The 11,843-nt window shown below is 48.4% G+C and overlaps 3 protein-coding genes across 4 annotated transcripts; 1 reads left to right on the top strand and 2 right to left on the bottom strand.

Moving 5' to 3' along the window:
• Positions 1–754: 754 nt before the first annotated feature.
• On the top strand, positions 755–3,834 carry ONS95_008300 (uncharacterized protein; the record flags this gene model as incomplete). The annotated part of the gene is made up of 8 exons (XM_058501852.1): positions 755–844; positions 931–1,024; positions 1,090–1,170; positions 1,243–1,388; positions 1,442–1,848; positions 1,918–2,228; positions 2,277–2,868; positions 2,916–3,834. The coding sequence occupies 8 exons, from the start codon at positions 755–757 to the stop codon at positions 3,610–3,612; spliced, it is 2,418 nt and encodes an 805-aa protein (XP_058363174.1). The 3' UTR covers positions 3,613–3,834.
• A 21-nt stretch (positions 3,835–3,855) lies between these two features.
• On the bottom strand, positions 3,856–5,738 carry ONS95_008299 (uncharacterized protein; the record flags this gene model as incomplete). The annotated part of the gene is made up of 7 exons (XM_058501851.1): positions 3,856–3,941; positions 4,016–4,411; positions 4,490–4,574; positions 4,630–4,917; positions 4,991–5,450; positions 5,513–5,645; positions 5,702–5,738. The coding sequence occupies 7 exons, from the start codon at positions 5,736–5,738 to the stop codon at positions 3,856–3,858; spliced, it is 1,485 nt and encodes a 494-aa protein (XP_058363173.1).
• Positions 5,739–7,216: 1,478 nt separating this feature from the next.
• Positions 7,217–11,044, bottom strand: ONS95_008298 (uncharacterized protein). Of its 2 annotated transcripts, XM_058501849.1 has the most exons (8): positions 10,466–11,044; positions 10,088–10,400; positions 9,864–10,040; positions 9,500–9,819; positions 9,111–9,458; positions 8,608–9,066; positions 7,719–8,565; positions 7,217–7,643 (listed from the first exon to the last, which is right to left on the bottom strand). In XM_058501849.1, exons 1-8 carry the CDS (start codon positions 10,859–10,861, stop codon positions 7,282–7,284), a joined length of 3,222 nt encoding a protein of 1,073 aa, XP_058363171.1. In that variant the 5' UTR covers positions 10,862–11,044; the 3' UTR covers positions 7,217–7,281. The 2 variants fall into 2 exon arrangements, with proteins under 2 accessions (XP_058363171.1, XP_058363172.1); XM_058501850.1 differs by having other exon boundaries at positions 9,500–10,040.
• Positions 11,045–11,843: the final 799 nt, after the last annotated feature.

Below are 11,843 nucleotides of genomic sequence, written 5' to 3'. Positions count from 1 at the left end.
CCTGATATTTACAAAGCAATAGAGACTCAACAGCAATTCGGTTTAAAGTTTGTTCCCTCAGAGACAACTGGATAAGCGAGAAGTCAATTGACAACCATCACTTCGCAATAACTCCACAATCGCTTGCCTGGACATCCTCAATCTTGTACAATAGAAAAAGCTTTCATCGGATCTTAATCCATGCACTAGTTTGTAAAATTGGAGGTTTCTAGCCTTCGGGACAACCGATCCCAGCTGAAACATTTTCATCGCCCAGGTCGAGAAATGCACTACCTTCGACGGCTTCGCATGTAGACTCTCTCGTATCTTGAAATCTGAACCATCCTCTACATAGACTGTTAATATCAGCTTGAAACTTTCAGCAGCTCAGCATAGACGAAAATAGGGATGCATCGAACCTGGAAGTAGAAATGCAAACAACGTCACGTGTCTTCGATGAGGAGTATAGTCAAGCAATGTTGCTGACTTTATCAATCAAAATTCAAACAAGAGCAAGTTAATATGTCAAGGCTATACGGGATCTCAGGTACCAGTAGTTACTTATCAGCTATCTATTCCAATCTCGCTGATTACACGTGAAAACTCCCCCTCATCAGCCCCGCTTACAGCTATCTTAGCGCAGTAATTCTTTCATGAGCCGAAACGGCCGTCATTCTTAATGTAAAATTACAATTGCGCTAATTCTATGGAGTTGGAATCTTTCTCAAGAATCAGTCCAAGGAGGGAATGACAGATAGGAATACTCACAGGCAGGATGTCGGGGGTCTCAATGCCATCTTCGAGCAGGCCCCGACCTTCTCGATCATGCCACAGATGTGCGCGGCGAAAAGTAAAATGTGATCAGGTTGGTTTCTTAATCCAATGCTATAATTCAGAAAACACATGAGATGTGTCTTGTACCGTTTCGCAGACCAATTGAGTTCTGAGTAGGTTCGGCCTCGATGTGGTAGATGTAGCCAAGGAAACCTGGATTGTCAATACGAGACGGGGAACAGATATGGCAGTCAACAGCTCACTTTCATAGGTACTGTTGATCATTTCATTAAACACAGTTTGGTGTTAAACTGTACTAAAAGGATCTTGACATAGATGAGACCTCGTCGGTTGCGGCGGACTATGCTTCTCTTCGTGGTAGAGTACACCGGCTGGATGGGATTTTACAGGACATGAGTAAGTCTTCCAATTTTCGAGTCCGTATAGAAGAGTATAATGAGAAAACTGGTGCTGATCAAAAATTTTCAGGGAGTGGGGCTCTGAAGCAGGAAGATTCGACAAATTCATCCCAGGCCCCAGGAGGGCAAGACGAGCTGAATGGCCATCTCTACCTTGGACCACAGTCAAAGAGCCGATACGTCACGCCTGACTTCTTCGCCATGATAAGTCAGGAAGTATGTCTTTTTATCGAAATGATTTGTGGCAACCAATTACTGACCTTTACCAGGTCACCGAAATAAATCAGCTGCTTCAGAATCAACAGGTTTATTCCTCACATGCCGATGTCTATAACCCGAGAAGCCCCTCTCAAACAGAGCTTCAAGAGTCAGAAGCTGCATACAGCGGCCGATATCGACAAGCTTCGTTAAGTACTGAAGAAAGCACTTCTCGAAGTAGAACATTGACTGGGCAGCTATGCGGAGATATTTTCCCTCCACCGCCTGTTTGGTCTTCAGAACTCAATGCCCCCAGATATGCGACAAGGAGACGCAGTGCAAGTGACCTGATGGAAGATTTGCCATCTAAAGAGCAGTGCGAAGCCCTGATCTGGATTTATATGGAAGGCTATCACACCATCTCTCCTCTCTTCCATGGACCTACATTCTTGCAAGAGGCTCAGAAATATATTGCGGGGTACGTATTCTCATTCAATGGCTCACTATGTGAATGAGGCTTCTGTACTGACAGACCAATCGTGAATAGACATGATCCGGCAGATCTCGACCTGGACATTCATTTCCTTGCTCTCTTGGCAGCTGTACTCTTCGCAGGCTGTGCAATATCCTCGCGGAGACGACTCGCCGAGATATTTGAGGGACGGTCGAGAGAAGACGTCTCATCTAGTTTTTACCAGCGCGCTGTGCGAGCCATCAGATTAACAAACTTCCCCCAGTCTCCTTCATTACATACATTGGCTGCCTTCATGATAGTAGATACAATTTATCTGAGGGAAGAGCAACCTTTAACGTGCTGTTCCTTTGTCGGTTTAGCTACCAGAGTGGCACAGATGTTAGGTAAGTGTTAATACGGACCTTTCAGAGCATACTTCTCAATAAATTCAGGCCTACACAAAGACCCAGCTAGCTTTCCAGATCTTTCCGTAATCGACATTCAAGTTCGTCGACAGCTCTGGTGGTCCTTGGTAGCCGTCGACGTACAAGTAGCACTCGCAGCCGGTCTACCTCCCATCATAGACTGCACAACCTGCAAAGTCCAAGATTCCAGCGAAGCTCCCGAAGACCTACCACATCTCGGAATCCCAGCACAGGACCACCAAAAATCAATACTCGGCGTGCTTGTCAGAGGGAAAGTTGAATTCTACAGGAAAACGAGCAGGATTTTGAGTGTGATACACTCGAATAGGTTCTCTCGTGAAGATCTAGATCATATTCTCAGTTTGATACATGTTATCAGATCAGACTTGTATTCACGTATCGAGCAGATTACTGAGATCGAGTCCAAATTAGCTTCTCAGGACGAGTTGCTAAATGGTCATGATAATATGTCAATGCTTCGACAAACGCAATCGAATCCAGTTCTGGCACAATTCGGAAAGGCTGTGCTCACTCTTCTGTCCGCAAAACCATATGCTATTATTCAGGGACCTGTCAGAAGACAGAAACTAGAAACATACTTGGAAGAGAAAGATCCGCAGTAAGTGCCACCAAGACGCCGAAGCAACACACACTGAAATTCTCCAGAGCAATAGCAGGCTGCCGAAAATACCTCCACGGCTTCCTAAAAATCACACAAAACCCCTCCTTCCAACCCTGGCACTGGCGCTGGCCAGGCCAACACCAACCCCTCCACAGCATCATGGCCCTCATAATCTCACTCTCCACATCCACATCCTCATCCACCACCAACACCACCTCCTCCTCCTCTTCACACACAGATCCCAACTCCCCCCTCGCCCGCGAAACCCGCAAACTCATCGACCTAGCAATCTACATGTGCGGCCCGCAAGAAAACAACGGCATCCAATCGACCGAGGACGGACACTGGGATTCTCGACCGCTCAGCACAGCGGGTTCTAAAGCTTGGGAGTTCATTAGAGAGGCGAGGAGGAGGGCGTGGGTTAAAGCTGGGTTGGATCCCGTGGTGCTGAATTGTCCCGTGAGGGCGGAGGATATTTTGCTTGATGAGGAGGGGGGCTTGCTGGAGGGGATGGTGGATGTGGAGGGGGAGGGGGAGGGGATGGGGATGGGTATGGAGTTGGGGATGAGGATGGTCGAGGTGCCGATGGATTTGTTGGGGGGGTGGATGGGGATTGATGGGGATGGGGATGAGTATGGGGAGGGGTGGCTGAGTGGTGGGATTGGGATTGGGGATGGGGATGGGGATCCTGATGCGGGGTTTACGTTTGATCCGTCGCTGTTTTTTACGGGTGAGATTTGATGGGTTGGGAAGGAGGGATCAGGGATTGGGGGCTGTTGGTGAGGGTTATTTAATTCTTGAGAGCCTAGTCAACTAGTTCTGAGGGCACTCGGCTCTGAGGGGTGTCTAGTTCACTTGTCTGTTTCTATAGGACCAGTATTCGGAGGACATCAATGATTTGGTTCAAGTACAGTGTTATATTTAGACATCAACTTTTGAAATAAAAGCTCCTACAAGCAGGATATCCAGAACCAACTTCCATGTTTATGCCTTCCCAAGTTTCGCTTTCCTCTCCTCCACAGCCGCAGCAATAGACTCACCCAAACCCTTATCAACTCTCGAAAACAACGCTGTGTCACAGTCAGTCATTGATTCCCTCACCACCCATTCTCCCTCCACAACTCCCAAAGATAGACAAACTCACCAACAGCCTTCTCCAACAAATGCGGCACAACATCCACCAAAGTCGGCACCATATTATCCAAAAACTGTCCATCCGCCCCCTCCTTCTTGATAATCCCCCACAACTCCCTCGGCTGCTCGAAATCCTTGTCCGTGACACCCCCCGTAGCAAACGACTGCACTTTTCCACTCCACTGCATATGTACTGGAGCAGCGCCTTGTCGGAATGCCATGGGCACGAACTCGGATTGCACGTAGTCCGGGTCGGAGCCGTAGTTGCCGTTTATGGTGCCGGCGCCGTCGCGCTGGTAGGGTGAGTAGACGGGGGCAAGGGGCCGGTTGGGTGGGAGCTGTTGGTAGTTTGCGCCGAGGCGGTAGCGCGCTGCGTCGGGGTAGCTGAACATGCGGGCTTGGAGGACTGGGGAGATGGGGTGTTAGTAGGAGATGAGATGAGATATAAGTTCAGGAGAAAGGAGGGATGGAAAGGGGTCGATACTCATGTCTGCTGAGGGTCCGATTCCGGGAACCATCTGTGACGGTGAGAAAGCAGCTTGTTCGATATCCTGGAAGTAGTTATCCGGCTACAATGCCCACATATCAGTATCAACCAAACCCTCTCGCTTACAAGGACCTCACATTCTTATTCAACACCAACTTGCCCACCGGTCTGAGCGGATACTTCTCATGCGGCCAAGTGAACGTATTATCAAAAATATCAATCGGCGCATCAGCCACGTCTTTCGGCTCGATAACCTGCACGTTTAATGTCCATGTCGGATAGTCGCCACGCTCGATGGCGTTGAAGAGGTCTTTGACGTGGTAGTCTGGTTCTTCGCCTGCTAAGCGAAGGGCGGTTGCGGCGTCGAGGGTTTCGATCCCGGCGTCGGGGGTGAAGATGAATTTGACGAAGCGGTAGCTACCATCCTGCTCACATTATCAACCAATTCCTATTACTCAATCTGGGATGAGAGAGAAAAAGAGGACAGTAGATACCAACCTCCTTATTCAACGTATAAGTATGCACACTAAACGCATTAATATGCCTCAACGAAGCCGGAATCCCCCTCTGCCCAAAAAGATGCATCAAGGCATGTACCCCCTCCGGATTATTAACATGAAAATCCCAAAACATATTATTATCCGGTACGTTTGTCCTGGGGTGGCGTTTGTGGCTGCGGTTCATGCTGGGGAACTTGATGGGGTCGCGGATGAAGAAGACGGGGAGGTCGTTGAATACGAAATCCTGGTTGCCTTCGGAGGTGAAGAAGCGCATCGCCCAGCCGTGCACATCGCGTACTGTGTCGGCGGATCCTTTTTCGCCGCCGACGGTGGAGATCCGTTGGAGGACTTTGGTTTGGAGGCCGCGTTGGGTGAGGAATTGTGCGGAGGTTAGGTCGGTGATGTCGTGGGTTACTTCGAAGTAGCCCCATGCTCCGGCGGCTTTGGCGTGGACGCTCCTGGAGGGAGGGTTAGTTGATGAGTGGGGATGCATTTTGGAGATATGGGTAGTGGTAGGTACCTCTCTGGAATTCTCTCGCGTGCGAAATGAGCAAGTGTTTCGATCAATTGAGTATCACTTAGAACCGAAAGACCGCCAATTCCTTGTGAAGCTCGAATTTGCAATGCAGCTGAGGGGTTTGCACTTGGCTGACCTAGAAACGTGCTTTTAGAAAATGCCAAAGAAAGTTCTCAGAAGTCGTGTACATACCACCAGCCAGTGTATACGTCGGTTTCTGAGTCGCCATATTGAAACCCAAGATCCGGAACGCGTTTCTTCACCTATGATTTTTAGTTAGAACTCTGTAATCCTCAATCTAAAAGCCTTTACAACTTTCTAACTCTTAGTATGAAAGTAGAGATCTCAGGAGATGCCTCCGCATCATTACCACCATAAATATAGCTATGTCAGCATGAAGGTTCGAGCTATACAAATACCGTGTTAGCGATTGGTTGCTTGTTGCTTACGTCGAAGGCGGGGTAGGTGCGGTTGCATGTGAAGCTACTCGGGGAAGCAGTTCGGGCCCGACACTTAAATGGCTGGTTAGGCCTGAGCTGGTACATGCATGCCTTTGATATCGTGCGGCGTTGTACTGGAGAGCGTTATGGTTTCAGGCACGGTGGCGTAGGGCTGTTGGTTGTTGCTGGGCATCAATCGGTTCCGTACTAGGGTGAGGTGGTTGATTTGCGTTCATAGGACAGCTCTTTGCATTGAGAATAGATCTGTTTGGCTCTTACATATCGTGACGTTCATTTGAGGCCATTTCAAGACCTCTGGTTCTCAGGTAATATCAACGACTCTCTACCTCAACCTCGTAATTCTACCATCCAACCACTTAATGACCTCTTTATATCCACTCTGTCTCTTACCGAGGACATCGCTGAAGGCATTAATCGCCAGCCTACACCGGAACGGAAAGATCAGCCCATGTGTTCTCACACACGCGACGCAGAAATGCATCTGAGCAGGAAGATGGGGAACTTACCATTCAACCTGCACTTTTGTCAACCCGCATTTATATCCCACATTTTTCTTATTCTTCGCTTTCGATTTCATGAGTACGAAGGCTAGATTAATGAGATTCTCGATCGTTCCTGTGTTCACTATCAGCGCCTTTTCCCTTCCACTCCCCTGTTATGCAGCTCTCTCTGTCTCCATTCACTCTTCTTATCACCTACAACATTCTGACAAGCAAATCATACCACACAATGATCAATGGATGAAGGTACTTACGGCAGATCATGCCACTGCTCGGCCTTTTTCCTTTCCCTAAGCAACGCGCATACATCCACATTTTGATAGCTGTCTCGGTGAACGCAGTTGAAATGTTCGTTTTGACTGTTTGTAAGGAATTGAATGCTGTGTCGAGGAACATAGCGTGTGCTTGGATCTTGAAGAAATCTATGGGTGAGGAGAGGGATGTTAGTGGTTTCTAGTAGGGTTAGATCGAAGTGGTGGGTGGTGGAATGGGAGATATGGAGGCGTTCGTGAATGACTCTCTGACAAGAGGGACAGAGGAAAGTGCCAGCGCGTAGCCCTCTCCTTGATCATAAAGAGCGGGGACAAAAACGAAAAATGAGGAAAGAAGAGTTGATAAACATCAATATAAGAAGCGAAAGTAGAGAGGTATATCCTATCCAGCGGTTGCATCTTTCGCACTCGCCAGAAAGTCCAAAAAAAGGTGCAAAAAACATACAACAGCAGGTATTCGCTGGTGGTCACCCACCCAACTACTAATCTGCCGATCTGAGGCTTATGTATGGCAGAGCGGACGGGATGCCCAGTTTTCCTCAGTCTATGGTCGTATGTGGCAGAAACAGCTTTCTTTTGATACATATATCGATTTTTCTTAGGCTGTTTGACCGCAGAAGAAGAATTGAAGTTGGGTTGAGTTGGCAGGGCCTGTGGATGGGCCGCCAAGAGTGAAGCGAGTGTTGGTGTTCTGCAGATTGGGCGCGGAACTTTTGCGACGACATTGTACGGATATGCGCGCGAGGACGAAAGAAGGGAATGACAATGCCAGAACAATAGATTGGGGGACAAGAATTGAAGGAATGAAATTTAAAGGAGAAGGTTGACTTACTTAGCACTTTCTTTCCGAATGCCTTTCCCGGGACGCGCGAGAATTCCACCGTCAGGGAATCCTGCACCGCTGTACGCAAGTAAAATATCAGCATTGAACAATCCCTCACCACATGCACAAGTCGCAAAGAAAAGAAGAACTCACCCATATCCTTCCTCCTCTCCCGATCCCTCCTAACATCCAGCGTCTTTGTATCAACAAAAGATCCACAATATGGAAACCCCCCATCCCCAAGTAATCGTGGTACTTTCCTCCCTCTCACTGCAGCTTCGAAATTCACCAGCGTCTTATCCGGATTGACTGTAACGCCATACTCTGGCAGTCCCTCATGCATGACTTCCAAGAACCTCTTTGCATGCGAACGATTGGTTGTGATGAGAAGAAAATCATCAATTAATCTCAGCAGCAAACTCTCGTTTGAATCCAAGAAGTCGAGATGCGTAGCCTCGAGATCAGCATAGAAGTAATTGCAGAGTAGAGAAGACAGGACTGAGCCTTGCGGAATGCCTTCTTTCTGCCGGTAGAACTTCTTTCCGATTTTCACCATGTTGCGTTTGATGTGCTCGTCTAGCAAATTGAGGATCTCGTCTCGGTCGTAGAATCGGGAGACAACGTTGGATGTGAAGACGGTGTTTTTCTTGCCTTCTGCGAGGCCGGATGAGAGGCTTTCAGAGAAGGTATCGAAATCATCGGGGAAATGCGCTAATGAAGTCCATTTGCGGATGGGCTTTGCGGTCGTGTCGGAGATATGGTTGTCCCCTGGTTTCAGTGTTGTGTATTTGGATATTCGGTAGCTGGACTCGGAGGGAAAGGCGCGGATGAGTTTAAGTATAGCGGATTGAGGTATAGTGTCGAATGCGGAGCGAACGTCGAGTTTGGCAAAGTAGAGGGGGGAGTGGGCTTTAGGGAGGCTGGCCTTGAAGCTGCCGAGTTTGTGGTAGAGATCGCCAACTGAAAATAGCGTTGAGCCTAGAAGGGAAGGGTTGGTTGTCTGGCGGGTCAGCACATATCGTCAACAGAGTGGACAAATTACCTTCTCGAGGCTCAAAATGTTGTAAACGGGTGCCAGGACCGAGTTGATACTCCGTCCTAGCATTGTAGAGTGGTGGACCTTCTTCAAAGCTCTTCGTCGAAGATTCATGATTGGCCTTACACCAGTCTCCTTTGGCAAAAGTCTGACCTGACTGAAGCCCAGTTCTCGTGACTCCAGTAGCTTCTGAGCCTTTTCTAGCTTGATCTCCTCAAACATTGTGACTTTCAACGATGCAAGCGCAGGGTCAGCCAAAGTTCTCCAGACATCATGGCGGAAATAGAATAGACGGTATCGATGAATGTTGGATTCAGTGACGTGAAAGTTGGATCGAATTAGCGGTATCAAGACAGAATCGAAGATATAGTAGAGAAATTCGTGGAATATCTCCCATCGCTTGGAAATGTCGGACTGCGAGGTTTTGCCTTTGATGCCAGGGGCAAGCCATGCGATATCGGTTATCTGAAGCTGTTAGACAAGAATCAATGGCTGCAGGGTTTGACTACCTTCAATCCTTGTGTCGCTTGGTGCAAGGACATTGTCTCGAATCTACGCAGCTCGATGAATTTGTTGATGTTCTGATGGAAGACTTTTTCGTTCTCTCTAGCACTCTCTCCCGAGCCCCAAAATTCCGAAGGAATCAGGTGCGAGAGGACTGCACGGCAAAAAGCGGACACTTGGGCTGCAGGTGTAGCATGGCTCATCATGGTTGGCTTTTTGGAAGGCATAGCCGCCAAATCTGGAGTCTTGCCAGTTGGGTCCGCTTCGCTCATAACTGACATCTGTGTCTTGAACTTGCTTGATGATCCGGCAGTGGACTCAACATCAGGCAGGCGAAATGGGGTTTCAAGGATCTAGAAGTTAGCCAAGTCAAGCGCCCGGAGAAGGCACTTACTGGACAATAATGCTCCAGCAGCAGCTTGTATGCACATCGATTGTGGCGAATCTGAAGTTTGCGAACCAAATCTGCTCCTTTCCCTCGCAAACGTTTGGGAATTTTGGGTTCTTTTGCGTGAAACTTCGCTTTTATCTCGTCTTCTCTCAGGGTATAATCTTTGAATGGCTGTACTGTCTGCTTTGGGTCCACGTCGCTTGTGAAGACATTGTGAAGTCCAAACTGGCGGGGGAAAATGTACATCATGACTTGAATTGTGTGAGGGTGTCTAGATTTATCCTCTGTTGCCCTTTTGGGGAGAGGATATCGATTGAGAACATCTAGGGATATAAGCAAATCCAGTAGGCGGAGGCAGAAGACTTACGAATGTGCCTTAATCCGAAGCTGACTTCTCGTTTGGCGTTCAATGCAGCTTTGGCATACAGCATTCGGTTTCGAACAAAGTTGATACTGGAAGGACTACGTAATGTAACTGCTTTCTTTGATTTCAAAGGAATGACGCCAGTTTTCGGTAGGAGTGGCAGGTCTGCAAGTGGTATTCCTGTTTGGGTCAGCCAAGTCCGTAACTCGCTAGAAAAATAACCCTACCACTCAATTGATTAAAAGTGCCATGACCACTCTCTACAGCCAGATAGATCCCACAGTCCAGGATCAAATCGATCATTGCCCTCTCCCCCTCCTTGCCCATCAGCAATAATATTTGAGGCCATGGCCTTGCTTTCATCTCGGTCACATGACTGTTCGGGTATGTTGAAGTGACGCCGGGAATTGAAGATCCAGCATTTCCTCCCTGATGGATATTCCGATGCATAACATCTTTTCGAAAACCTTGGCATAGCAGATGTTGCACTTTCCCATTGGAAGATTTCGAGAAGAGTAGCCAGATAGCGAAGTCCACAATCTAAAGATTGTCAATGTCTCAGTGGCGGAATGTCAACATTCCGAAGGATATTGAAATAAACATACCTCAGACTGTGAATATGTCCCAACCCCGCTGGTATTTGCAAATGATACAGAATCATCCGGCTTCTGCGAAAATGTCGTCCATTGTTTCCACCTGTCATCTTGGGATACTTCTTTAAATCTTGACACCCCAACCAGAGTTTGGTCAAGGCAACGGGTAAGCTCTTGCTCGGTCTTATTACTGTCTTCTTTTCTCCCAAGAGATAGGATTTTCCTTCTTCGGACCCTGGACGAAACTGGGAGCTTGGACAGAAGATATTCTCTCAAGGATAAGACTTGAGGATAGTACTTGGTGAGCAACGCATCTTTGACAACTGGAAGACTATTCTGGGAAATCTTCTGCCGTTTCTGATCACCTATGGCCTGTCCCGACCTCTTCCTCTTTCGTCTGTCAGTCATGTTGCTATGAATCTACGGAGGCGATATAGTCAGTTGCTTTCCATCTTTTCCGGTTCACGGAAGTGCTACGAGGGTTGATGCTGGCAGAGCAGACTTCTCCGGAAGTGCCATAAACCTAATTCTAATGAGTATAGTCTTTCCGAAGGTTACAACATTACTGACTGATTAATTAAATAGTCGCGCAAACCCCTTGGCACTATATAATCCTGGGCGAACAAACAAAGAGAAGGCGAATGGTTGGGAAGGCTAGTCGGAACCATCAGTCTGTCGGAGGGTGCGCGCAACACACTGCCGTCCCAAGTCAACAAGAGATGACCCCTCTACGATCACGAGCGTGGTACAAACGCGGGAAATAGCGAATGGCGATGGGGCACAACGCGTCGAGCGGATAGATGCAGACGCGCGATGCTACTGGTTATTCCGGTCTCGTCGTGCAGTGGTGTGTTGCGGCCGCCTACCCTTCCAGAAGCCGGATAAATCAAGATGGTTGCGACGGCGTAAAAGGAGTAGCGCGAATTGTCATGCAATGATGACCGGGCGAGAGATCCGGCAACTCTCGAACTGCTGTTCAGATTGGAATCGATAAAGATGGATATGACAGTTCGGGGTTCGCCCCGATGAGGAATTATTGATGCTTTCGATAAGATACCCCCTTGCTTGGGATTGGCAAGATGCAGGACCCATACAATACGATCGACCAACACGGGTACTATTATTGGAGGACGCGCTTAGACATCAAATCAAATGAGCGTTTGGGGTGGGCATCGCCGCGCAGCACCGCCAAAGCACTTGGGAGTACGGAAGTGGGATGTTGCGAATCTGCCCAGGTAGGTGGAAGACGAGTGGAGCGAGTGCACTGCAGCATCTTCTCGTGCTTCCCGTCCATGGTGCGCTGATATCCTGAGCAGCGCAGCCTCAGACTGAGACTCGCTGATGATCCGGCTCGTCCTGAGGCTTTAGCCGATGCCCGTGGCTGCTAAGG

Source organism: Cadophora gregata, assembly GCF_030347475.1.
Source record: "Cadophora gregata isolate MNR1 chromosome Unknown scaffold_2, whole genome shotgun sequence".
In the NCBI taxonomy this organism is placed as follows: Eukaryota; Fungi; Ascomycota; class Leotiomycetes; order Helotiales; family Ploettnerulaceae; genus Cadophora; species Cadophora gregata.
Note: the sequence above shows the minus strand (reverse complement) of the source record. Positions and strands in the feature narration are given on the sequence as shown.

Bases quoted from the DNA above. Each gene is read 5' to 3' on its own strand.
- ONS95_008298 (XM_058501849.1), bottom strand. From the start codon at position 10,861: ATGACTGACAGACGAAAGAGGAAGAGGTCGGGACAGGCCATAGGTGAT. The intron at 9,459-9,499 runs GTAAGTGCCTTC...GCTAACTTCTAG, and splicing joins TGCTGGAGCATTATTGTCCA to ATCCTTGAAACCCCATTTCG. The intron at 7,644-7,718 runs GTGAGTTCTTCT...ACTTGCGTACAG, and splicing joins GGAGAGGAGGAAGGATATGG to CGGTGCAGGATTCCCTGACG.